We start from the raw sequence: 23,724 nt of genomic DNA, 5'->3' as shown, positions 1-23,724 counted from the left end.
GAGAGAGAGAGAGAGAGAGAGAGAGAAAGAGAAGGAGGGAGGGAGGGAGGGAGGGAAGGATATACTGAAATAAAAAAATTAAAAATTAAAAAAAAGATTTACTGCTATTTATATTCTAAATTTTCCATCCTAATAAACATTTGCTTATTTTGTAATAAGCTATGCACTTTAACAGTCCTTTAAAGGCAGCAGGGCTGGGGAGCTCCATGGTTGAGAGAGCTCTGTTCTTCCAGAGGCCACTTAGTTTGATTCAAAGCACCAACATAGGGGCTCACAATTATCTGCAACTCCATTCTAGGGAATCTCACACTGTCTAGCTTCTGTGGGAACCAGGCAGGCATGTGGTACAAGACATACAAAGAGGTCAAATACTCACATAAGAAAATAACAGTCTTAAAAAAAAAAAAAAAAATTCAATGAATTAGGAAAAAGGTGAAAAGGAACTTAGCCTGTAACTTTTGAATTTGTATCAAGTGTATTATCTTCCAAAAACTAATTTGTTTTGTGGCTACTATTTAATAATTTCATACATAGATAACTCAGTTTAGGGCCAGCAAGAGAGCTCTGAGAGTAAAGGCCCTTGTCACACAAGCCTGAAAGCTTGAGTTTGATCCTGAGAACCCCGGTGAAAGGTGGATGGATGGAGAGAATCACTTCTCAAAAGTTGTCCTCTGAGTTCCACATACGGACAATGACATCGGATACATATAAACAGATTATTAATGATGTAGTGATAATTTTCTAATTTTCCCATATTGCCAGATGACAAAAAAAAAAAAAAAACCACAACCACAACCTCTACACACACACACACACACACACACACACACACACAGCCAGATGGGGGTGGCACGAGCCTTTAATCCCAGCACTTGGGAGGCAGAGGCAGTTAGACCTCTTAAGTTCAAGGCCAGCCAGATCTACAGTGAGTCTAGGACAGCCTAGAAGGGCCCATCCCCAAAAAACAAAACAAAACAAAATAAAACAAAACTAAAACCCTGGAGTCTTTAGCTACTGCTCCTGGCATAGGTAACAAGTGTAATTTTAATGCTAAAAGTCCAAAAAGATAAAGCCCTTCTATTGCAGAAATCCTGCCTTGGAACTGACAGATACCGCAATCTATGAATTCCAGCAAAGATGTGTACAAGAATAAGTACAAAGTCCAAGGTTGAAAGGGGAAAAGGTAGGGGCAGGGGGTGATACAGTTACAAAACTTATTGGTAGCAACAAGAATATTAGCTGCCGATGCTTAAGCTTTGTAAAATGGCCAGGTGTGGTAGCTCACACGTTTAATCCCACCACTCCATAAGCAGATCTTTGAATTCAAGACCATCCTGGTATATACAGTGAGTCTTTTGAAAAGCCAAATGTGGCTACACATATCTATAACCCCAAACACTGTGGAGGGCAAAGACAGGATTATTGAGGCTTGCTGATTGCCTGTTTGGCTCTAAAGTCAGTGAGACCCTGTCTCAAAAGAATTAAAGAGAGGGCCTGATAGAATAAGACACTTGACATTCTTCTTTCCCTTTCCCATGAGCACAAAAAGGAACATACATGTGTGACACAAAGAAAGTTAAAAAAAAAGAGCTAGGGAGACGGCTCAGATTCCCAGCACCCAGGAAAAAGCACAGCAAGGTGCATATGTATTCCAGCATGGGGAGAGGCATGTGTCAAACAGTGTCAGTGAGAATAACTTGCGTGTGTGCGCACATGCACACAAACACGTACATACATATCGCATACATATCACACACATAAAACACACAAAGGAAAAAAGTGAGGCTGGAGAGATGGCTCAGTGGTTAAGAACACTTAGTGTTCTTGTTCAGAGGACCCAAGTTCAGTTCCCAGTACCCACATGGTGGCCCACAACTGTTCCAGAAGATCTGGTACCTTCTGGTTTTGCAGGTACTGAATGCATGTGGTACACTCATACATCCAGGAAAAGCATGTAAAAAAAAAAACTTTTTAAATAGGTGACAAAGAAAGCTGGATACAGCACAGCTCAGTGACAGAGCACAGCCTAGCATGTAGGAGGCGGCTCTGGGTTATTACCCACACAACACAAAAAAATGAAATGAAAACCTACAGAGAAAATATCATAAATTTAATGAGAATCTTGCATCAGATCATGTCAGCACATGTGTATAATCTCAGCATGTGGAAAACTAATGAGATTCTGTCCCACGGAGAGGCAGGGAGGAAGGTGAAGGGGAGTTAGTGTATGTAAAGAACTCTTACAACTCAGTAATAAAAAGAAAGTTAATCAAGAGCTGGAGAGATGGCTCAGCAGTTAGGAGCACTTGCTTTTCTTGCAGAAGACTAAGGTTCAGTTCCCAGCACACACATGGTGGCTCACAATTCATCTTTAAGTCCAGCTCTGGGTGACCCTGTTCCCTCTGCTGACCCCAACTGGCACATAGTACACATATAGACTACAGACATAGAAGCAAAAAACAAACACACACAAACAACACAAAACATAAAATAAAGATAACTAAAAAGGAAGAGGAGAAATAATTCATCTTGTTAATGGACAACAGACCTTTCTTTTTTTTTTTTTTTTTTTTTTAGACAAGGTCTCACTATGCTATAGCACTCGATGGCATGGAACTTGTTAAGGAAACCAGGCTAGCCTGGAACTCAGATGCACCTGCCTCTGCTTCCCCGTGCTGGATTAAACACACGTGGCACCATGCACAGGAAGATCTTCTTCAAACAAATATGCAACCAGGAGCTGAAAAAGACAGCTCAGAGGTTAAGAACAGTATCTTTTCTTCCAGAAAACCAAGTTTCAACTCCTAGCACACACATGACAGCTCACAACCATCTGTAACTTCAGTTCTGGGGGATCTGATACTCTCTTTTAGCTTCTGCAGCAGACATACATGCAAACAAAACACCCATACACATAAAAAAAAATTTTTTTTAAGATACACAACAGCAGCCGGGTGTGGTGGCGCACGCCTTTGATCCCAGCACTCCGGAGGCAGAGGCAGGCGAATTTCTGAGTTCGAGACCAGCCTGGTCTACAAAGTGAGTTCCAGGACAGCCAGGGCTATACAGAGAAACCCTGTCTCAAAACACCCCCCCCAAAAAAAAAAGAAAAAAAAAAGAAAAAGATACACAACAGCACAGCTGAACTGGGAGGAACACTTGAGCTCAGAATAAGCTTCGGCAAGATTCAAAAAAAATAACAGTCCACAAATGTATATATAGCTTAATGGTAAAGTGCTTGACTAACATGCACAAGGTAGTCTAAGAACTTCAAACAACAAAATAACAAAATAGCAAGGTACATATTAGGTTAAGTCTATCTCATGGAAACTACCCTGGGCTACCCAATCAAAAAATTTTAAGGGCTGGAGAGATGGCTCAGGAGTTAAGAGCACTGAGTGAGGCAATCCTTTGTTTCTGTTGGTTTGTTTTTGTTATTTGAGATGGAGTTTCTCTGTGTAGCCCTGGCTGTCCTGGAATTTGCTCCATAGGCCAGGCTGGGCTTGAACTTGGAGATCCACCTGCCTCTGCTTCCCAAGTGCTAGAATTAAAGGGTGCGCCACCACAAATGAGACAGGCTCTTAACTTTATAGCCTAGCCTAGCTAGCTAGCTGACCTCAAATCTGCAGTGATCTGTGCCATCACTCCAGCTTGACAGTTCCCAATTATATGTTTAAAGCATATTGAATTATTCTCTTTGATTCCTTTAAAAAAAAAAGTATGTGCACTGGTGTTTTGTTTGCACACATGTCTGTGTGAGGAGCTGGAGTTACAGACCCTGCCAAGTGGGTGCTAGAAATTGAACCAGAGCCCTTTGGAAGAGCAGCCAGTGCGGCCTCTCTAGTCCAAAAACTATTCCTTTGATTTCCTGATGGTTTCCTTCTTTTTTCTGAGACAGGAGGGCCTTAGTATGTAGCTCTGGCTGGTCTGGAACTTACTGTGTAGACGAGGCTGGCCTCTTGAACTTGGATCTATCCCCCAAACCTCTTGCTGCCACTGCCTTCTGAGTACTGAGTCTATAGACATGTGACATCAGAGTTAGCTTAAACAATTATAAAAATTTTAAAGATTTGTTTATTTTTATGTATATAAGTACACTGTAGCTGTCTTCAGACACACATCAAAAGAGTATGTCAGACCCCATTCCAGATAGTTGTGAGCCACCATGTGGTTGCTGGGAATTGAACTCAGGACCTCTGGAAGAACAGTCAGTGCTCTTAACCACTGAACCATCTCTCCAGCCCCTCAAACAAATTCTTAAATGAAGAAAATACACAAAGTCAGGAAAATGCTAACTAAAACTGCTGTGAGACTCCACGACACTCCAATCAAAAAGGCTAGGCCAAAAACAAACAAAGATAAATTCAATTCCCAGCAACTACACTGCCAGCTAAAAACCATGTCACGGCGGGCAGTAGTGGCGCACACCTTTAATCCCAGCACTTGGGAGGCAGAGGCAGGCGGATTTCTGAGTTTGAGGCCAGCCTGGTCTACAAAGTGAGTTCCAGGACAGCCAGGGCTACAATGAGAAACCCTGTCTCGGGAAAAAAAAAAAATGCTGGCCAAGAGTGTGGAGCAGGCCTTTAATCCCAGCACTGGAGTCATAGATAGAGATGGGCAGATGTCGGTGAGTTCCAAACCAATCAGAGTGACAAAAGAGACCCTGACTAACAACAAAAAATGCTGGAAAGGATGTGATTTGAGAAGAAACCTAATTCAAATCTGCTGGTAGAAATGTAAACATGTCAGGCAGTGGTGGCACATTGGAAGGCAGAGGCAGGCAGATTTCTGAGTTCAAGGCCAGAAATGAGGTCTACAGAGTGAGTTCCAGGACAGCCAGGGCTACACAGAGAAACTCTGTCTGGGGGCGGTGTGTGTGTGTGTGTGTGTGTGTGTGTGTGTGTGTGTGTGTGTGTGTGGAAATGTAAACATGTACAGTCACTACGGAATTCCTCAAAAGCTGAAAAGAACTTGTGATGACCCCGCTACCCCACTGCTAGGTACGTATGTATAAACTTAAATGTATACACCAGAGATACTTGCACTCCCTGTGCTATTCACACTAGACAGGAATGGAACCAATCCAGATGCCCATCAACAAATGAATGAAGTGGAGGAACACATCTATATCCCTTCACTAGGGAGGCAAAGACAAGATCTCTGTGAGGCCAGCCTGTATTCACTAGCTCTGCAGTGAGTACATGCAGTATACACATTCAATAAATTTTCTTATTTTTACTGGGGTGGAAATGGTGAAATCACTTTTGCTTTTTTTGTTTTTTTGTCTTTTTGAGACAGGGCTTCATACTACATAGCTCTGACTGGCCTGGAACTCACTCTGTAGAGCAGGCTGCTCTCACACTGCCTATCTGCTCTCTCTATCTCCTGGAGTGCTGGGGATTACAGGCATGTTACTCTCAAAGCCGTGACAATCAGCATGCTTATATGTAAGGAGACTGAAACTCCTAGTGTTTAATTAACTGGTCCATTCTAAACAATGCTTCAGAGCTGGAGGTTTAGTTCACTGACAGCACACACTTACAATAGGTAAGACCTCCAGTTCAACACTCACCACATCCTCACTACAAAGTTAGCTTTCAAACCCACTACAGACCCACATGATTTTCTTTCCAATACATCCCCCCCAGGCTTGGAATCTATAAATACTAAAATTGTTACTCCACCTGAGAATTACTGAAATGTTTACAGTCCAGAAAGAGTAACAGTAATATATGTCGTATTCTCCAATATGCTGACAAGCTTCTGTATCTATAAATGTTTTGTAATGGGAAAGGTATGTCACCAAAGAACATGTGCAAGCTGCAACCTTAAAACTAAGCCACATTTAAGAACAAAGATAAGATGCGTAAGTACTGTAACTGGTCAGGGACAGGTGTGTCAGGGCTCAGTGGGTAGAGGCAGCTGACAACTTCAGAAGCCACACTCCTCTCATTTGTCCTCTGACCTCTACACACCCATAACACAGAATGTTTTCATACTGACCACTTACTTACCTTCAATACTACTTTACTTAAAATCTAAAAATACAAGTGAAATACCAAATTTATGATATATAACCTCAAAAGTATTACATAAGTGCATTCCTATAAATTTATAATTAAACCTTTCAATAGTATCTTTGATGGAGTTATGAAACGTTACCGAAGTACAAAAGTTTGAGCTTAGCCATAATCAAACAATATCTACCAAAACTAAAAACAAAAAAAGTAATGAGAGAAGAAAAATGGACTTTTTGTTACTTAGCAAAGCAAGATCTGAATATATAGGACTTAAGAGGTCAGAAAATATTATTAAAGGTTTAGGTCAAGATAAAACCATGATGGCAGTGTCTGAAGGCAGATTCAGTGTACTCATATACATTAAATAAATAAATATAATCTTTAAAAAAACTGTGATGACAAAATTAGCCGTTTCATATTTTTACCAACCAAAGAAAGGAATGAGAACTAAGCTTTTAGCTTCATAAATAGCAATTTACTTTTTCTTTCTTTTTCTTTTTTTTTTTTTTTTTTTCTTTTTTTGAGGTGGGGGATTTGGTTTGATTTTGGTTTTCCCCAGGATTTCTCTGTGTAGCCCTGGCTGTCCTGGAACTCAAGCTGTAGACCAGGCTGGCTTTCAACTGGAAAATGCGCCTCTTTCTGCCTCCCCAGATGCTGGAATTAGAGGCACATGCACCACCGCCACAGCCAAATCTACTTTTTCTAATGCAACGTGATATAAACCAACTTCTTCCCAGACCTGGGAAAAGGGTATCAAAAATGCTCTCCAAGTCTCTACAGTAAATAAACTAAATACAACACTTCAAGTTTTGGCTCAAACCCAAATCTGTACAGTATACTGCCTTTTACCCGGTAAGGAAATGAATTAAAAATGCACAAGTACCTAACAGTAACAGAAGGTGGGTCCCAAATGCAATTAAGATTAGGAAAGAAAAAAGTGCCACCAGGGAAACAATTAAAGTGTTTTCTTTTAACAGTCACTAAGTGCTTTGTTTGGGTTAAACATTCATGGGCAAAAAGCTGCCTGCGTTATGTCAAGAGTGTACGTGAAAGTTTTGCTCCCAAGAGGTGTATGTAACCTGTGGCTTGGTTCCCGTCTTCCAAGGCTCCAGAAACGCTAGTGCCTCTTGTATAGAAACTAAAGCGTTCCTGACAGTCCTTACACACGTTAAGACTTTTCTGACTTTGAGTCTCTACCCAAGGAGGCAATCCAGTCTCTCACTTATTTACTCCAGAAGAGCCACAGGGTTACAACCAAGTATCAACACTTACTTTCTGTTTTAAGACAGACAGACAGACAGACAGGAGAATGTGCCCCATTAGATGGCTAGGCGGTTAAACCACCTACTGCAACCTAAATTCAAGACTCCTCTGGTGGAAAGGCATTCTCCAGGAAACTTCCTCAGACCTATAAGAGAGCTTAAGGGCTCGCTCGCTGGCTCGCTCGCGCTCTCTTTCTACCCCGTCCCCCACCACCACTACCACACACACACTCACACACACACTAACTATTCTTTCACTTAAGAAAGAAAAAATAAAGCACAGGAATTCTCTGTAGGCCACGTGTGGTGGGTGGGTGCCCCAGGCCTGAAATCCCATCACTTGGGAAGCAGAAGAGGATCAAAGAGTAAGAAGGCCAGGTCAGCTACGTAGGAAGTTAGTGCTGGCCTGGGTTACAGCCAAGTCTAGTGGGGCTCAGGCTCATCACCATCCCCACGGTTGGGATAATAAAGCCAGGATGATTAATAAGCCGCTAGTTCGAAACTTAAACTACACACTGAAACCCTGTATCAACAGGGAAAAAAAATCAAAACAAAACAAACAAAAAGAGAGACCGCTAGCCCAGGCAGGAAGCCTGCTTTTATCATCTCTCGCTTGTGACTGGCAGGTGGAAGGGTGGAAATTCTAGGTGAACACAGGCAATATAACTAGGCCAGTCTCAAAGAAATTGGGGGAGGGGGTGGGGAACGGAGGGAAACGGGGGTGGGGTGGAGAAAGGGAGACACACTTTCTAGTACCATAAATATCTAGATGCCAGGAGGCCTTTGTTTTTCTCATATTCTGAGACCAGGATTCAATTTCCAGCTGGAAACTGAGAATCAGTGCTTAATGGGACATTTGCATGCAGCCAGATAGGAATAAAACTCCTGCAAAAGGGCAAGGCTCTGCCTGTCTCCCGCCCCCAGCATGGACCTCGATTCTCGAAAGCACCCAGGCTGACTCTGCAGCTGTTTCTCGGGCTCGCCAGGAACTTCCCCAGCCCCTTTCTGGGCCGTCCCCAAAGCCGCACTTGGTCCCACTCCCCTCTGCACCCAACGCGCCTCCTTCCTCCGAACTTCGCGTCTTTGCGGCCCGCCTCGCTGTCCCAGCTGGGCCTAGGTTAGGTTGCCTCACGGCCTCCTCCGCAGAGTTCCTCCGCCGGGACCCCCGCCGGCCGCGGCCGGCCTAGCGGACGTCCGTCCTCTTCTCTCCCGCGACCTGTCCCCTCCGGACCCCCGAAGCACGCAACGGCCGGGCCCGAAAATGGCGGAGCGCGACCCGCCGCGGCCCTCACGGGTGCCACGGCGGACTTACCGTGGGGGGCCGGGAGGAGCTCCTAACCGCGAGCGCGGCGTCCTTTGGCGCCGCAGGGAACGTCTCTCCAGTCTGGTCCTCCTTCCCTTCTCCTCACTCTTCAATTCCTCTCCTTCAAAGATGCAGCCGCCATCTTACCCGAGGAGCCACCGAGCGTACGCCTGTGCGTCATCACGGCCTCACGGCGCTACGCCCCGCGCGCCTGTGCCGCAGGTCTACCGTAGGGCTCGAATAGAGCATGCGCGCAGGTGAGGGGTGGGGCTTGGATACGGCGCCCAAAGATTTGAGTTCATCTTGGCGGCTGATGGAGGTATCACAGTGCTGGAACCTTTCGCCTTTCATTCCTCACCCCATGAGGCATCCTGCATATTCTCAGAACATCCCATTTCACAAAACTAAATAAGATACTTGTTAAAGCCAGCTGTAGTGGCTCATGCTTGTAATCCGAGCACTTAAGAGGCTGAGACACAGCCCGGCAGTGGTGGCGCACGCCTTTAATCCCAGCGCTTCAGAGGCAGAGGCAGAGGCAGAGGCAGGGAGATTTCTGAGTTGGAGGCTAGCCTGGTCTACAGAGTGGGTTCCAGGACAGCCAGGGCTGCACAGAGAAACCCCGTCGCGGGGGTGGGGGGGGGGGGTTGGGGGGAGGCAGAGACAGGAGGATTACCATGAGTTCAAGGTCGAAAAACCAGAGCATAAGCCTGTGATAAAGAAGCCAGCACTATAGCCTGATTATCTTAGCTTGATCCCCAGCCCTACATGGTGAGAAAGATAGACAAATTCTCCCAACAAATGTACCGATTGGTCAAGCGTTTGCATGTAGGAAACCCAGAGTTTTCTCTTCTCTCTAGCACTGCGTAAACTTGGTTTCAAAGCCTATGAAGTGACGACAGGAGGGACAGAAGTCCAAAGGCATCCTTCAATACATAATCCAATCCAGCCTGGTCTACAGCGTGAGTTCCAGGACAACCAGGGCTACACAGAGAAACCCTGTCTCAAAAAACCAAAAGGAAAAAAAAAAAAAAAAGAAGAAACAAGGTGGGCCTCAAACTCAGAGAGCCACTTGCCTCTGCCTCCCAAATGCTGGAATTAAAGGCATGTTCTACTATACCCAACCTTAAATGGTTTTGTGTGTGAAAAATATATATAGGAAAATGATTGAGGACGACACCTTTTACCTCTTAGCCTCTACACACACACACACAAGCACCACAAAGCTCTACAGAGTTTGCACTAGTCAGTCGTTTTTATTTAAATGATGGAATTGCTTCCTATCCTCCCCTACTTGTCCTTTTCAGTCTTGTGTTGGGTAGATGACATGCCGAGCTAGAATTATTTGGGAAGACAGAGCCTCGGCTGAGAAAATGCTCCCTCCAGATTGGTCTATGAGCAAGCTGGTGGTACACTTCCTTAATTGATGATTGATGTGGGAGGGCCCGGCTCATTGTGGCCAGCTAAAAGAAAACGGGCTGAGCAAGCTATGGAGAGCAAAGAGCCACTCCTCCATGGCTTCTGCATCAGTCTTGCTGTCTTTCATTCTTTCTTGGACTTCCCGCAGGGTGTGAGGGACTGTAATCTGGAAGTATCTGAGAGCTTTCCTCCTCAAGTTGCTTTTGGGTATGGCATTTTACCACAGCAATAGAAACCCTCACTAAGACACCATGGGTCTGAGATATCGGAGTCCCGGACATAGCTGTGTTTGCCAACAACACACACACATGCACTCATGACTTCACCTTCTCCCACACCACATGAACCAGGCATGGTGGGACATGCCAATACCAGCACTTGGGGTGCAGAGAGGCAGGAAGAATCAAGTTTGAGGCAGTCTTTGGCTACATAGGCAGTTGGGGGCTATCCTTAGCTACAAGGCTAGGTGCTCCCTCGGGTCCTGGATCTGGTTTCCAAGGACTGCCTACGATCCTCAGTTGGCAGATGTGTGAAAAGGAGTAATCAGAAGCCAACAGGCTTTTGCCTGTGGACGGACATATACAGGCAAAAGTGACCCAGGCAGACCTGTGCACAGGCTCTTGCTGTCTGCCTGATGGCAGCTGTTGCTGCACCCCTGCACGCCCCAAGGTGTTTAAAGAAGTTAAATCTTACTGAGAGTTAGTTCACTACTGAGGTCACCTTTCTGTCCCCAAGACAAAATACCTTAGCATATTTATTTAATTTTTAAACGTTTTTGTTTGTTTGTTTGTTTGGTGTTTTGAGATAGGGTTTCTCTGTGTAGCCCTAGCTGTCCTGGAACTCTTTGTAGACAAGGCTGGCTTCAAACTCAAAAAAGATCTGGTTTCAAAGTGATAGAATTAAAGGATTATATCACTATGCTGGGCCCTAATTTTTTAAATTCTCAAAAGATTATGATTTTCATTATATATGTGAGTGTCTGTATGAATGCCCATACACATGAATGCAAGTGTCTTTGGAAGCCTCAAGTGTCAAATCCCCGGGAACTGGAGTTACAGGAGGTTACAGGGCACCCAACATGGGTCCTTGGAACTGAACTCATACAAGAATAGTATGCATTCTTAGCTACTGAGCCATCTCCCCAGCCCTTTATTGTTATATTTTAAAATGATATTTGTATATGTATACACACACGTATGTCATGGCACCCCTGAAACTAGCAGCTGAACTCAGTAATATGTAAGCATCTCCACCTGCTACTGTTTTTGAAGGCTTGAAGGGCTAACGAAGAGCACGAAAGACTTAGTATCATATAGCAAGGCTGAAGTCCTTGCAGAAGGCAGGAGTCCACTGGTGAGGGTGCAGCCTCGCCAGTTACAGTGGAGCCACGAGTATTGACGAGCTCAGGGAAAGAAGTTGAGGCTTGGTGCATGTGGCAGGGTCAGTCCCTGAAGAGGCTGAGATGCAATTAGTAGAGGTGTAACCTTTAGGTATAGGTAGAGTTGGAGCTTCGCCGGGCCTTTGCAATCCAGACTGGGCGTGAGTCCCAGGAAGGGGATTTTAACTGTGCCGTTCCTACCTCTTGAAATAAGTTTTTATTTTACACATTTGAGTGCACTGTAGTCATCTTCAGACACACACCAGATGAGCACACCAAACGGCTGAGAGCCACCGTTTGGCTGCCAGGAATTGAACTCGGGACCTTCAGTAGGGCAGTTGGTGCTCTTAACAGCTGAGCTATCTCTCCAGCACAAAATAAGTTTTTTGTTTTTTGTTTTATTATATGTAAGTACACTGTAGCTGTCCTCAGACACTCCAGAAGAGGGAGTCAGATCTCGTTATGGATGGTTGTGAGCCACCATGTGGTTGCTGGGATTTGAACTCCTGACCTTCGGAAGAGCAGTCGGGTGCTCTTACCCACTGAGCCATCTCACCAGCCCAGAAATAAGTTTTTATGTGTATAACTGTTTTACCTGCATGAATTTATGTACAGCACTGGCATGCCTGGTGTCTGAGGAGCAGCAGAAGAGAGCACCAGATTCCCTGGACCTTAAGTTATAGGTACTCTGAACTGCCATGTAGGTGCTGAGAATTTAATACAGGCCCAGCACTTACAAGAACAGCAAGCAAGCGCTCTTAGCCACCCACCGTACCATTTCTCTAACCCCGCTCTTCTCTGTATGAACAAAGAGTGCTTTTAGTGAGTCTTCTCTACAGCCCCCACTGAGCGACTTTTCTTTGGTTTGGCTTATTGTTTTTTATTATTATCTGGTTTGGAAGGGGATGGTTTGTTTCAGACAAAACCCTATTGGAGCCCTATCTGCCCTGGAGCTTCCTTGTCCAGGCAGGCCTTGAACTCACAGAGATATGCCTGCCTCTGCCTCCCAAGAGCTGGGATTATAGGCATGCATCACCATGCCCAACAGTGAACTGTATTTATATTGTGATATGATCATGACACTTGGGATAACAAATGAGCAGCTATTCGATTTTTTTTTTTTTTTTTTTTGGTTTTTCAAGACAGGGTTTCTCTATAGCCCTGGCTGTCCTGGAACTCACTTTGTAGACCAGGCTGGACTCAGAAATCCACCTGCCTCTGCCTCCCGAGTGCTGGGATTAAAGGCGTGCGCCACCACGCCCGGCTCAGCTATTCGATTTTTAAGGTATTGGTTTTGTTTTTTTGAGACAGGGTCTATGTATTCCTGGCTGTCCTGGAACTCACTATGTAGAACAGCCTGGCCTCAAACTCAGAGATCTGTGAGTTTGCCACTGGATCCCAAAATCTGGAATTTTAAAGGCTTTAAGAATTTTTGTTTTATATGTGGGTATTCTACCTGCATAAGTCTGTGTGCCACTTGCACGCAGTGCCCACAGACACCAGAAGGGGTGTGAGACCCCTGAAACTGGAGTTTAAAATGGTTTAGCCATGAGTGGGGTGCTGGGAATCAAAAACCCAGATCCTCTGGAAGCAGCAGCTGGTATTAATTCTTGAGCCATCTCTCCAACTCAGGTTATTAGTTTATGTCTAATAGACAAGGGGTAATTTGTCAACTTCACACAAATTAGTCATCTAGGAAGAAGGAACACTGGAAAAAATGCCTCCATCAGATTGGCTTGCAGGCAAATCTGTAGAGGTCTTTTCATGATTAATGATTGACAGGGAAGGGCCCAGCCCTTCTGGGCAGGTTGTACTGCTACATGGGAACCAAGCCTGACACAGGATCCTTATAGCACTCATATTCCAGATCCTAATCATTAACCCCTGTCTTAGTCAGGGTTTCTATTCCTGGACAAAACATCATCACCAAGAAGCAAGTTGGGGAGGAAAGGGTTTATTCAGTTTACACTTTCCACACTGCTGTTAATCACCAAAGGATGTCAGGACTGGAACTCAAGCAGGTCAGGAAGCAGGAGCTGATGCAGAGGCCATGGAGGGATGTTACTTACTGGCTTGCTTCCCCTGGCTTGCTCAGCCTGCTCTCTTATAGAACCAAGACTACCAACCCAGAGATGGCGCCACCCACAAGGGGACCTCCTCCCTTGATCACTATTTGAGAAAATGCCTTGCAGCTGGATCTCACGGAGACATTTCCCCAAATGAAGCTCCTTTCTCTGTGATAACTCCAGCCTGTGTCAAGTTGACACAAAACTAGCCAGTACACCCCACTTTGTTCTATTTTTAGAGGAGGATACTTTTTAAGGCAGGGTCTCACTTTGTAGCCCTGGCTCACCTGGAACTCTCAGAAATTCACCTGCGTCTGCTCTCCAAGTGCTACCTCTATTAGACATCTCATACTACGGGTTCAGATACATAGCACTATAGTTTTCTAGGCTACCCGCCCACCGGGGTCAGTTTTTTATTTGAGACAGGATCTCACATAGCCCAGGCTTGCCTTTAATTTGCTATGTAGCCGAGGATGGCTGAGCTCCTGATTTTGTGCCTACATCCCAAGTACTGAGATTACAGCTTTACAAATGGCTATTTCATGACTGGGGCTGTAGCTCAGCTGGCAGAACATTTATCTAGCACACAAGAGGCACTGGCTTCAATCTTCAGTATCCAACCAAAACCAGGAATGGTGGCATAATCTCAGGAGTCTAAAGTTGGAGGAGGGTCAGAAAGAGGGCCAGCAGAGACCATGCTTTTTAAAAAGAGGGGAAAGACTATTTCATAATCTCTCCTATCACAGCTCTTTCTGGTAATGATTGTATTATTGCATCAGCACCATAAAGATTATGAAATGATTGGCCAGGTATGTTCTCTTATAATTCCAACACTCAGGAAGCAAGCAGATTACTATTAATTACAGGCCTTGTCTCAAAACCAAACCAAACCAAACCAAACCCCGCAGGCAGGTGTTGTGGCTCATGCCCTTAATTCCAGCTAAATATATTCTTTGGCTGGATAGCCCAGTAAGTGTCTCGGATACATAAAGGGACCTTGTGACACTTGTTTAACAAGGGCTCAATCTATCAATTGTCTACATGCAGGCACCCTCTGCACCTCCCTTGCATTCTTCCCTGCCCCTGCTGGCCTTCCCAGTAGCCACTGGACCCCATTTCTTCTCAGCACTTCGAAAGTGACCTTCTGTGTTTGCTTCATTCTTCTAAGCACAGACAAGCTCTCTGCAGCTCAGCTCCCTGGTTGTCCCTTCACGGCGTCTTCCAGCTCCTCTCTCCATAGTTCCATGCTGACCCAGAATCTCCTCTGTAGCCACTCCTGCCTAGGGCCCATCACATCTTCATTTTTGGGAAGCAGGGTCTTCTGCCTCCTCATCCCCTCCTCCAGCCTCCAGAGAGCAGTCTGACTAGGCAATTTCAACTCTTCCTCCCTCCCCATCATTAATCGGAAACACCTAGCTTGTCTATTTCATTTTCTCCTGCCATGTAGCTGTTTCCTCCAAGCTGGCTACAAGCACCACCATCTTGAATCACAGTAGCCCGTGATCCGAGACAGGACTTCCTGAGATCCAGCCTGCTAGCATCCCTTAATGTTAATCCCTCACACGACTCTTGAGCTGTCTCCTTTCAAGCATTTTTTTCTACTATTTCCCCTTACTTTCCCTCCAGAAAGGAGGTGGAGGATGGGGGAGAGGAATGTTTGGTAGGGTCAGGTAGAAGTTCAACCTTGTATGTATGCATGTATGTATGTATGTATGTATGTATGTATGTATGTATGGCTGCCCTGGCAGGCTGACTTATGTATGTATGTATGTATGTATATATGTATGTATGTATGTATGAATGTTTGGCTGCCCTGGCAGGCTGACTTCAAACTCCACAGGCTGGGATTTAAGATGAGAAGACACAGAGGTCCTGATTTCTAGCACTGAGACAGGAGCACAGTCACTCGCTCCTTCCATATCACCTCGGTAACAGAATACGTGTCACTCAGTATTGGATCAGAGGTTTGGATTAGGTATCTACCTTATGAGGAGTCTTTAGTGTTTAGGTCTTCCAATCTGACCTATCTTAATTTGAAGGTGACAATATGAACTCTTTAAGGCCACTTCAAATACATTCTCCAAGACAGCCTCCTTTCCCTTAAGATGAAGTATGTCTACCACAAGGCTAAGGACCCTAGACGGTGCTCCCCATGGTGAGTTTCCATCCTGTGTCCAGGGCAGGCAGAGTGGTGGCAAAGTTCTTTTAGTCAACTGTCTCTCACTCTTTAAACATTGCAGGGTGGCTGGGGACTGGCTCAGTGAATAAGGGTATGTGCTATGCATGAAGACCTGAGTCTGTCCATTAGCACTACCGTTAGTGAAAAGACTGCTGTGTTCCCACTGTACATGCCTTGAACCCCAAGGTACAAGCAAAAAGAGAAAGTGAAGACAGGATTGTTGGGGCTTTTGGTCATCCAGCCTAGATATAGGTTCAGTGAGACAGAGCCCATTTCAAAGGACAGAAATATGGGTATACACCCAATGTCCTCTGCTAGTCTCCTTACATAGATGCACACACTTGCACATACATATGTACAACACACAAACAAACAAAAGCAACTTCTGGGCTAGAGTGTTGCTCAATGGTACAGCACTTTTCTAGTATGTACAAGACTTTGGACAGAACTGACTCCTGCCCCCCACACATGTGCCATGGATCATGTACCCTCTCCCCATTAACAAATAAATACAATTCTTTTAAAAAAAAACAGTGTTCTGGTTTATTTCTCCCCTTTACAACCAAGTGAAAACACTCCTCTCCTATGCAAGTTTTTTATATATCATTTTAGCTTCAAAAACTACAAAATAATTGACATTAAAATCTGAAGTGTCAAGAACAAAAAAATAGTAACATGGGGTCCAAAAAAACCACGGTACGAAGTAGTCAACGAATGTTTGAACATCATTCTACCTCAGCAGTTCAGGATGGCAGCCTGCCTGACCACAGCAGCCTTAAAAGGCTGCAAGGAGCGCAGATGGTAGTTATGGTCTAACAGTCACTGTGAAGATAGCACCTACAGCATCAATAGCCAGCCTTTCTTTCCTCTCCAGAAGCCAAGCTGAAAGTGTTGGCTCACACCTGTAATCCCAGCACCTGCGAGGCTGAGGCAGGAGGACTGTTATGACTTTGAGAACTGGAGAGACACTCTCTCGCAGTGAAGCAAAAACTACGAAAGAAGCTCCAGCGTCTTCTGAAGCAATGTTCCTGCATGAGGCCTCCCCAGGCTTCAGACCGTGGTGCTGTAACTCAAGGAGCAGAGTGACGTCTGCGGATCAGTACTGGAAGCTGCGCTTCGTCTGGATGTCATCGAGAATCTGCTGCAGCTCCTCATCTTCAAAACGCCCTTCCAGGCTGTAAGAAAACCAAGAAATGTAAGTGACTTGGCCGCTGGAGGTTTCCCCAGTCTGTCAAAGGAGGCTCATCTCCGAGCAGCTCGCTTAGCTCTACTGCCTCGAAGTTTAAACTGAATGGTTTTTGACATTCCTTTATATAAGCACTAAAAAGTTGTAAATAGAAAAAAGATTTTTAAAAGCTTCAACAGTCACACATGATGTAAATTTAATTTTGTTTTGTTTTGTTTTTTTCGAGACAGGGTTTCTCTGTGTAGCCTGGCTGGCTGTCCTGGAACTCACTCTGTAGACCAGGCTGGCCTCAAACTCAGAAATCCGCCTGCCTCTGCCTCCCGAGTGCTGGGATTAAAGGCGTGCGCCACCACTGCCCAGCAACTCAAACTATTCTTAAGCCAGCATGACCATTTACACCTGTAATCCCAGCCCTTGACAGGTGAAAGCAAGACAATCAAGATGTTCAAGGAAAGCCTTGGTTACCTGAGACTACCACCAACAAACCACAAAACCAATCCCCAAATCCTATCTCAAACACCATTCAACTACATTCCTATTCAATGCTGCCATGTCATTAACCCAAATATTAAATGCATACAACTTTTAGTTCTAGCAATTTGACTTATAGAAATCTATAGAAAATAGACAGAAATCTATCCCATCCGGTACTAACCTTGGAATCAGAGCTTTGGACTCTTCAGCAGTCTCCGGGCAAAGATTGGCTAAACAGGCCAACTCAAACTTATGTAACTTTTTCTGGAGAAGCAAGCTGATTGTAGCGGAAAATAAAAACACAGAAAGACTGTGATGAAGTGAGCAGTAATGGGGGGAAATAAGTATGATCAAAATATATACTTGAATAAAAATGTCACAGTGGGACCCATTACTATGTGTAGTTATATGCTAATAAAAAACAAAAATTAGGCCGGGCGTGGTATTGCACGCCTTTAATCCCAGCACTTGGGAGGCAGAGGCAGGTGGATTTCTCAGTTTGAGGCCAGCCTGGTCTACAAAGTGAGTTCCAGGACGGCCAGGGCTACGCAGAGAAACCCTGTCTCAAAAAACAAAAAAAATTATGTTCTCATTCAGTGTCGGTCAAATGCTAATCATTCATCAATAGCAAAAAGGAGATTGTAATATTTGATTATGGTTATGTGGGCATCAGAATCCTCCTTTGAAGTCACTTCCTGTTCCTACCCCAGAAAATCAACAAGTTCCAGAAAAAAACAAAAAACAAAACAAAAACAAAAACAAAAAAACAAATGAAAAACAGCAGGCAGAGCCAAGAACCCTGAAAAGAGCCCAGCAGGGTAAGGCGGCATATACACGCTGCATTGGAGAGGGAACTCGGGAGTTAAGTGATGCTCTTTTTAGAGGTCACAGGTTGAGTTCACAGTACCCACACGATGGCTCACAACAGTTTGAAATTCCAGATCCAAAGGACTCACTCTGGACTCCGTGATACTGGGCACTTGTGTGGTACAGAGGTAAAACACTCGTACACATAAAATAAAAATTGAATAATTTAATAAAGCTTACTAGAATAAGTTTGGTTTCAAAATGTATGTAGTAAAAACTTATATACTCTAGAGGACTGGCGAGATGGCTCAGCAGGAAAAGCATCTGCTAATGTTCAGAGGACCCAAGTGAGGTTCCTAGCATCTACACTGGGTGGCTCCACACGTCTACAACTCCTCTCTGGCCTCTGCTAGTGCTGGCATTGAATATACATGGTGCACATATAGAAAAGCATCTATATACATATAAACAACATAAAAAAAATGAATTGCTAGCCAGGCGTGGTGGCGCACACCTTTGATCCCAGCACTTAGGAGGCAGAGGCAGGTGTATTTCTGAGTTCAAGGCCAGCCTGGTCTACAGAGTGAGTTCCAGGACAGCCAGGGCTACACAGAGAAACCCTGTCTTGAAAAAAAACCAAAAAACCCCAAAAACTAAAAAAAGAAAACAAAAAAAAAAAGAATTGCTGTGCCTGATGGCACACGCTCACGGCAGCCTGGTCTACAGAGATACAAATCTGTCTCAGTAGTAGAAGTAGTAATAGTAATAATAATAATAAATAATGATTAATAATAATAATAAGGCTGGTGAGATGGCTCAGCAGGTAAGAGCACTGACTGCTCTTCCGAAGGCCCTGAATTCAAATCCACAAAGTGTCCCACAACCATCCATAATGAGATCTGATGCCCTCTTCCAGTGCATCTGAAAACAGCTACAGTGTACTTATGTATAATAATAAATAAATCTTTGGGCCAGAGCAAGCAAGGACTGAGCAAGTGGAGTTGATCGAAGTGAGCGGGGCCAACCAGAGAGGGCGGGGTTGACCAGAGCAAGCAGAGGTCCTAAAAATTCAGTACCCAACAACCACATGATGGCTCACAACCATCTGTTCAGCTACAGTGTACCCATATACATAAAATAATAAATATTTAAAAACAAAATAATGATGATAATATAATTTTTTCTAAAATAAACAAACAGAAAAACAAACAAACAAACGTGTGGTGCTGGACACCTTTAATCTCAAAGGAGGTGGTTCTCTGTGAGACAGAAAACAACCTGGTCTAATATAGAGTTCTAGATCAGCCAGGGCTAGTGAGACACTGCTCAATATATATAAAATAAAAATAGGTACAAAAAAATTCTACCTGGGTAGAGAGTGCATGATGGCATATACTAGTGACCCCAGAAGTTGTGATGCAAAGGAGAAAAATTTGACTTTGAATCAAGGCTAAGAGCCTTTTTTGTTATAGGCAAAAAAAATTTTTTTGGGGGGGAAGGCGGGCTTCAAGCTCCAGATTACTTTTTTTTAAGACTTATTTATTTATTATATATAAGTACACTGTAGCTGTCCTCAGACACACCCGTAGAGGGCATCTGTAATCTCAATAGAGATGGTTGTGAGCCACCATGTGGTTGCTGGGATTTGAACTCAGGACCTCTGGAAGAGCAGACAGTGCTGTTAACCTCTGAGCCATCCCAACTTTTTAAAAAAAAACAAAAACAAAAAAATAAATAAATAAATAAATAAATAAAAACAAGCCCGGTGGTGAAGGCAGAGGCAGGCGGATTTCTGAGCTCGAGGCCAGCCTGGTCTACAAAGTGAGTTCCAGGACAGCCAGGGCTACACAGAGAAATCCTGTCTCAAAAAAACCAAAAATAAATAAATAAATAAATAAATAACAGGTTCTATCTATGTAGTCCCGGAACTTGCTATGTAAAGCAGGCTGGACTGAAACAGAAACTCTCCTGTCTGTCAACCAAATTCTGGGATTAAAGGCATGCAGTACCCCACCCAGTTAGAGTGTTTTTCAGTATTTGTGTGTGGTTTATTTAGCCATTTGTGTGTTTGTATGTGTATGTGTGTAAGCATGCACGCTTAGAAGGCAACTTTTGGGAATTCATTCTCAGAGCTGCTGGGTGCATCTGGGTTTCTCTATAAGCTCGGGTCATAAGGCTTACACACAGAAAGCACTGTTTGTTTGCATTTGTTTCTAGACAGAGTTTATCTGTGTAGCCCTGACTGTCCTGGAACTTGTTCTATAGGCTAGGCGGGCATCAAACTCAGAGATATGCTTGCCTCTGCCTCCTGAGTGCTGGATTAAAGGAGTGTACCACCACCTCCTGGCTAAAGCATGTTTTACTTATTGAGCCATTTCATTGGCCCCTATTTTGTTTTAAAACAGCATTTTTAAAAACAGAGCACCATGTAGTCAAGGCTGGTTTTGAACCTACTATGTAGCTAAGGATGACCTTGGACTCCTGGATCCTACAGCCTCTATCTTTCACGAGAGTCTATAATAATAAAACTGTTTTGTAGGGCCGGAGAGGACCTGGGTTCTGAGTCCCAGCACCTACGCAGTGCCTCACAACTGCCTGTAACTCCAGTTCTGGGGACCTCACACCCTGTTCTGGCCTCTGTGGGGATTGTACACACATGATGCACAGACATACAAGCATCTAAAACACCCACAATCCATAAGTAGATTTTGGTTTTGAACGTCTGTTTAGTACTCACCTGCGCACACTGGCAATGGTCTCTCTGTTTTTGAACCGGCTGAAGCGGGCCGTGTAGTTGAGGGTTTTCATGAAGACCTCCGACAGCTCCTGCTCGTCCTCCGCGCTCTCGTTCTGCTGCTTTCGATGCTCCAGAAGCATGTGGACTTCCGAGTTCAGCAGAGTCTCCGCTGTCTCAAACTCTGCAAGAGGAAGTGTGAACTGAAAATACTCTCCTAAAAGTCTCAGCATCTGGGAGGCAGAGCCAGGATGATCTCTGTCTTTGAGGCCAGCCTGGTCTATTATTAGTGAGCTGCAGAACGGCCAGAAATATAAATTAAAAAACAAACACCAGCCAAGCGTGGTGGCGCATGCCTTTGATCCCAGCACTTGGGAGGCAGAGGCAGGCGGATTTCTGAGTTCAAGGCCAGCCTGGTCTACAAAGTGAGTTCCAGGACAGCCAGAAGACTGGAGACACGAGCATGTACTACTCTTAGAAAGCAATTCCCAGCACCCACATCAGATACCTCACAGTACTGCTAGCCTCTTCAGGTGCCTGCACAGACAATTTAAAAAAAAATTAATTTTAAAACAGTAATGTAGGGCTAGAGAGACAGCTCAGCCCCTAGCAACATTGGTTAATCTTCCAGAGGATAAGGGCTCTGTTCCCAGCACCAACAAGGTGGTTCACCATCATTAGTTCCAGGGGATTCAACATATACTTATGGCTTCTATGGGCACTACACATGCATGCAGACATACATGGAAGCAAAATAATCTGTACATATAAAAATTTTAAAACAAGAGATTCTCCATCTCAATTAAAAAAAAGACACAAAAGGCAAACGATAGCATCACTTTCTGGGGCTGAGCAGGTGATAAAACGGATCAAGTACTTGCCACTTCAGTGTGAGATGCAGAGTTAGGGTCCTCAGAACCCATACAATACGTATAGAGGGCTCCTATAATCCAGCAGTTGGTAGGAGGAGACAGGGGATTGGTTTCCTGGGGCAAGGTAAACTAGGTAGACTAGGCAAACTGATGAACTCTGGGTTCAGCAAGAGGTTTTGCCTCAGTAAGTGCAAAAGAATCAAGGAAGTTACTCAACACCAACTCTACACCCCTATAAGCACCTACACAAGAACATATGCCCACACACACCACACAATAAACACACACAAATAAGTAAATGTCACTAGCTGGGCTGGCAATGTAGCTAGTAGGTAGAATGTTTCCCCAGTATGCACAAAGCAACAAATTCCATCCACAGCACCACATACATTGGGCATATGCCTGTAATCCCTTAACTTGGGGGCAGAGAAAGAGGCTAGCCAGTGCTACATGAGACTGTCTCAAAGAATGAAGGGGTGGGGAGAGACACTGATGACGACAACGACTGTAATTGAGAGGGCAAAAACCCAAATTCAGTTCCCTGCATCCAATTCAAATAGCTCACAACTGCCCATAACCGTGGCGCTAGGGACTGTGATACCTTGGGTCTTACACACACATGCTCATGCCCACAATTAGTTTTCTTTGTTTGTTTTTGGCTTTTTTTGAGATAGGGTTTCTCTGTGGAGTTCTGGCTATCCTGGAACTCCTGTAGACCATGCTGGCCTTGAACTCAAAGAGATCCACCTGGCAACTGCCCCAGGTGCTGGGATGAAAGGGATGTGCCACCACCGCCAGGTTTGTTGTGATTTTTTTTAATTCCAGGTTGGCCTCAAACTCATGGAGATCAGCCTGCCTCTGACTCCAGAGCCCTGGAATTAAAGGCCACCACCACCTGGCTTATCTCTTTCATTTCTGAGACTATGCTTACGTCAACTCCACCTTCCTTTCTTCCCTCTAAACCAGTGATTCTCAACCAAATGCTACAACCCTTAAAACAGCCTCTAAGCCAGAGTGGTTCATCTCTGTAAACCTAGCTCTGTGGCAGTAGAGAAAGCGAAGTCCAAGGTGCCTTCCTATCTAGTTCCAGGCCAGTCCGGGCTACTTGAGACCCTGTCTCAAAACAAAACTCACAACAGCACAGCATGAATCTTGGGGGTCTTACTGTAATACCCAAACTAGCCTTGAACTTTTGGGGTCAAACTTATTCTCCTACCGAAGGCTCCAAGTAGCAGGTACAGAGAGCACTACGCCCAGAGGCTGGCACACATCCAGCAAAAGGAGGTACCAGACATCCCAAACGGGAACCCATCTTGCTTCCATCCGTTCTTCCTAACTTGAAAAGCTACGAGGGTCCAGAAACCAACGGCAATAGCAACAGCATTTCTCCAAAGAGGCCAGGGCAGGGTCCACTTCTGAGCCACAGCTCTTGAAATGCTTTGACCAGCACTGTGAGAGGACCACAACTCAGCCTCTATTAGCTGCCAATTTGGAAATGAGACCTCTGCTCCAGATCTGTCTTTTGAATGACAGGCAAAGGACATAACTTAAATCCCCCTAAAAATCAAGAGTGATGGTTCATGCCTTTCATTTTAAAGCTCTAAGAGGATGGGGCAGGAATGTGATACGGTGGAGACTAGCCTAGGATACCTAATAAGACACCCGCAAAAAAACAAAACAAACAAACAAACAAACAAAAAAACTGCTGGGTGTAGTGGAATTAACCAAACCTCGCAAGGGTTCATTGTCATTTGTGCCATGCTAACCAATCAACCCTCTGTGCATAGCCCTTCGCTAGCCTGCGCCGTGCCAGAGCCAGGCCCGAATGCTCCCTGTGGGCAGGGAGCGGATAAGGACTATAACTCAAAGACTATGTCACCTCAGAGTCTAACTGTCCCGGATCCTACCTTTGGGAAAGATAAGCTGGGAAGCGTCTTCTTCTACGTCGCCAGCCCGAGGATCGCTTCCACCCGCCGCCATTACTTTAGGACGTGCCGCCACAGCCACCGCCGGAGACGGAAGCCGCG

At 44.7% G+C, this 23,724-nt stretch overlaps 2 protein-coding genes across 10 annotated transcripts in view; both read right to left on the bottom strand.

Moving 5' to 3' along the window:
* Wdr33 (WD repeat domain 33) overlaps window positions 1–8,792 on the bottom strand; it is a 104,931-nt gene extending 96,139 nt beyond the window's left edge. For 4 of the 8 annotated variants that reach the window (NM_028866.3, NM_001170970.1, NM_001170967.1 and 1 more), the window contains exon 1: window positions 8,595–8,792. The gene's annotated coding sequence lies outside the window, so the exon portion shown is untranslated. Of the gene's footprint in view, window positions 1–8,341; window positions 8,550–8,594 lie in introns of those variants that run through there. The other 4 variants (XM_006526298.1, XM_006526300.1, XM_006526301.1 and 1 more) reach the window with 2 other exon arrangements.
* A 7,347-nt stretch (window positions 8,793–16,139) lies between these two features.
* On the bottom strand, window positions 16,140–23,724 carry Polr2d (polymerase (RNA) II (DNA directed) polypeptide D). 2 transcript variants are annotated; one of them, NM_027002.4, is made up of 4 exons: window positions 23,605–23,724; window positions 20,829–21,009; window positions 17,466–17,561; window positions 16,140–16,799 (listed from the first exon to the last, which is right to left on the bottom strand). In NM_027002.4, exons 1-4 carry the CDS (start codon window positions 23,675–23,677, stop codon window positions 16,721–16,723), a joined length of 429 nt encoding a protein of 142 aa, NP_081278.1. In that variant the 5' UTR covers window positions 23,678–23,724; the 3' UTR covers window positions 16,140–16,720. The 2 variants fall into 2 exon arrangements, with proteins under 2 accessions (NP_081278.1, NP_001344409.1); NM_001357480.1 differs by lacking the exon at window positions 17,466–17,561.

This window comes from Mus musculus, chromosome 18 (assembly GCF_000001635.26).
Source record: "Mus musculus strain C57BL/6J chromosome 18, GRCm38.p6 C57BL/6J".
NCBI lineage: Eukaryota > Metazoa > Chordata > Mammalia > Rodentia > Muridae > Mus > Mus musculus.
Note: the sequence above shows the minus strand (reverse complement) of the source record. Positions and strands in the feature narration are given on the sequence as shown.

Bases quoted from the DNA above. Each gene is read 5' to 3' on its own strand.
- Polr2d (NM_027002.4), bottom strand. From the start codon at position 23,677: ATGGCGGCGGGTGGAAGCGATCCTCGGGCTGGCGACGTAGAAGAAGAC. The intron at 17,562-20,828 runs GTGAGTACTAAA...CGCTACAATCAG, and splicing joins ACCATTGCCAGTGTGCGCAG to CTTGCTTCTCCAGAAAAAGT. The intron at 16,800-17,465 runs GTTAGTACCGGA...GTTTTCTTACAG, and splicing joins TCCAAAGCTCTGATTCCAAG to CCTGGAAGGGCGTTTTGAAG.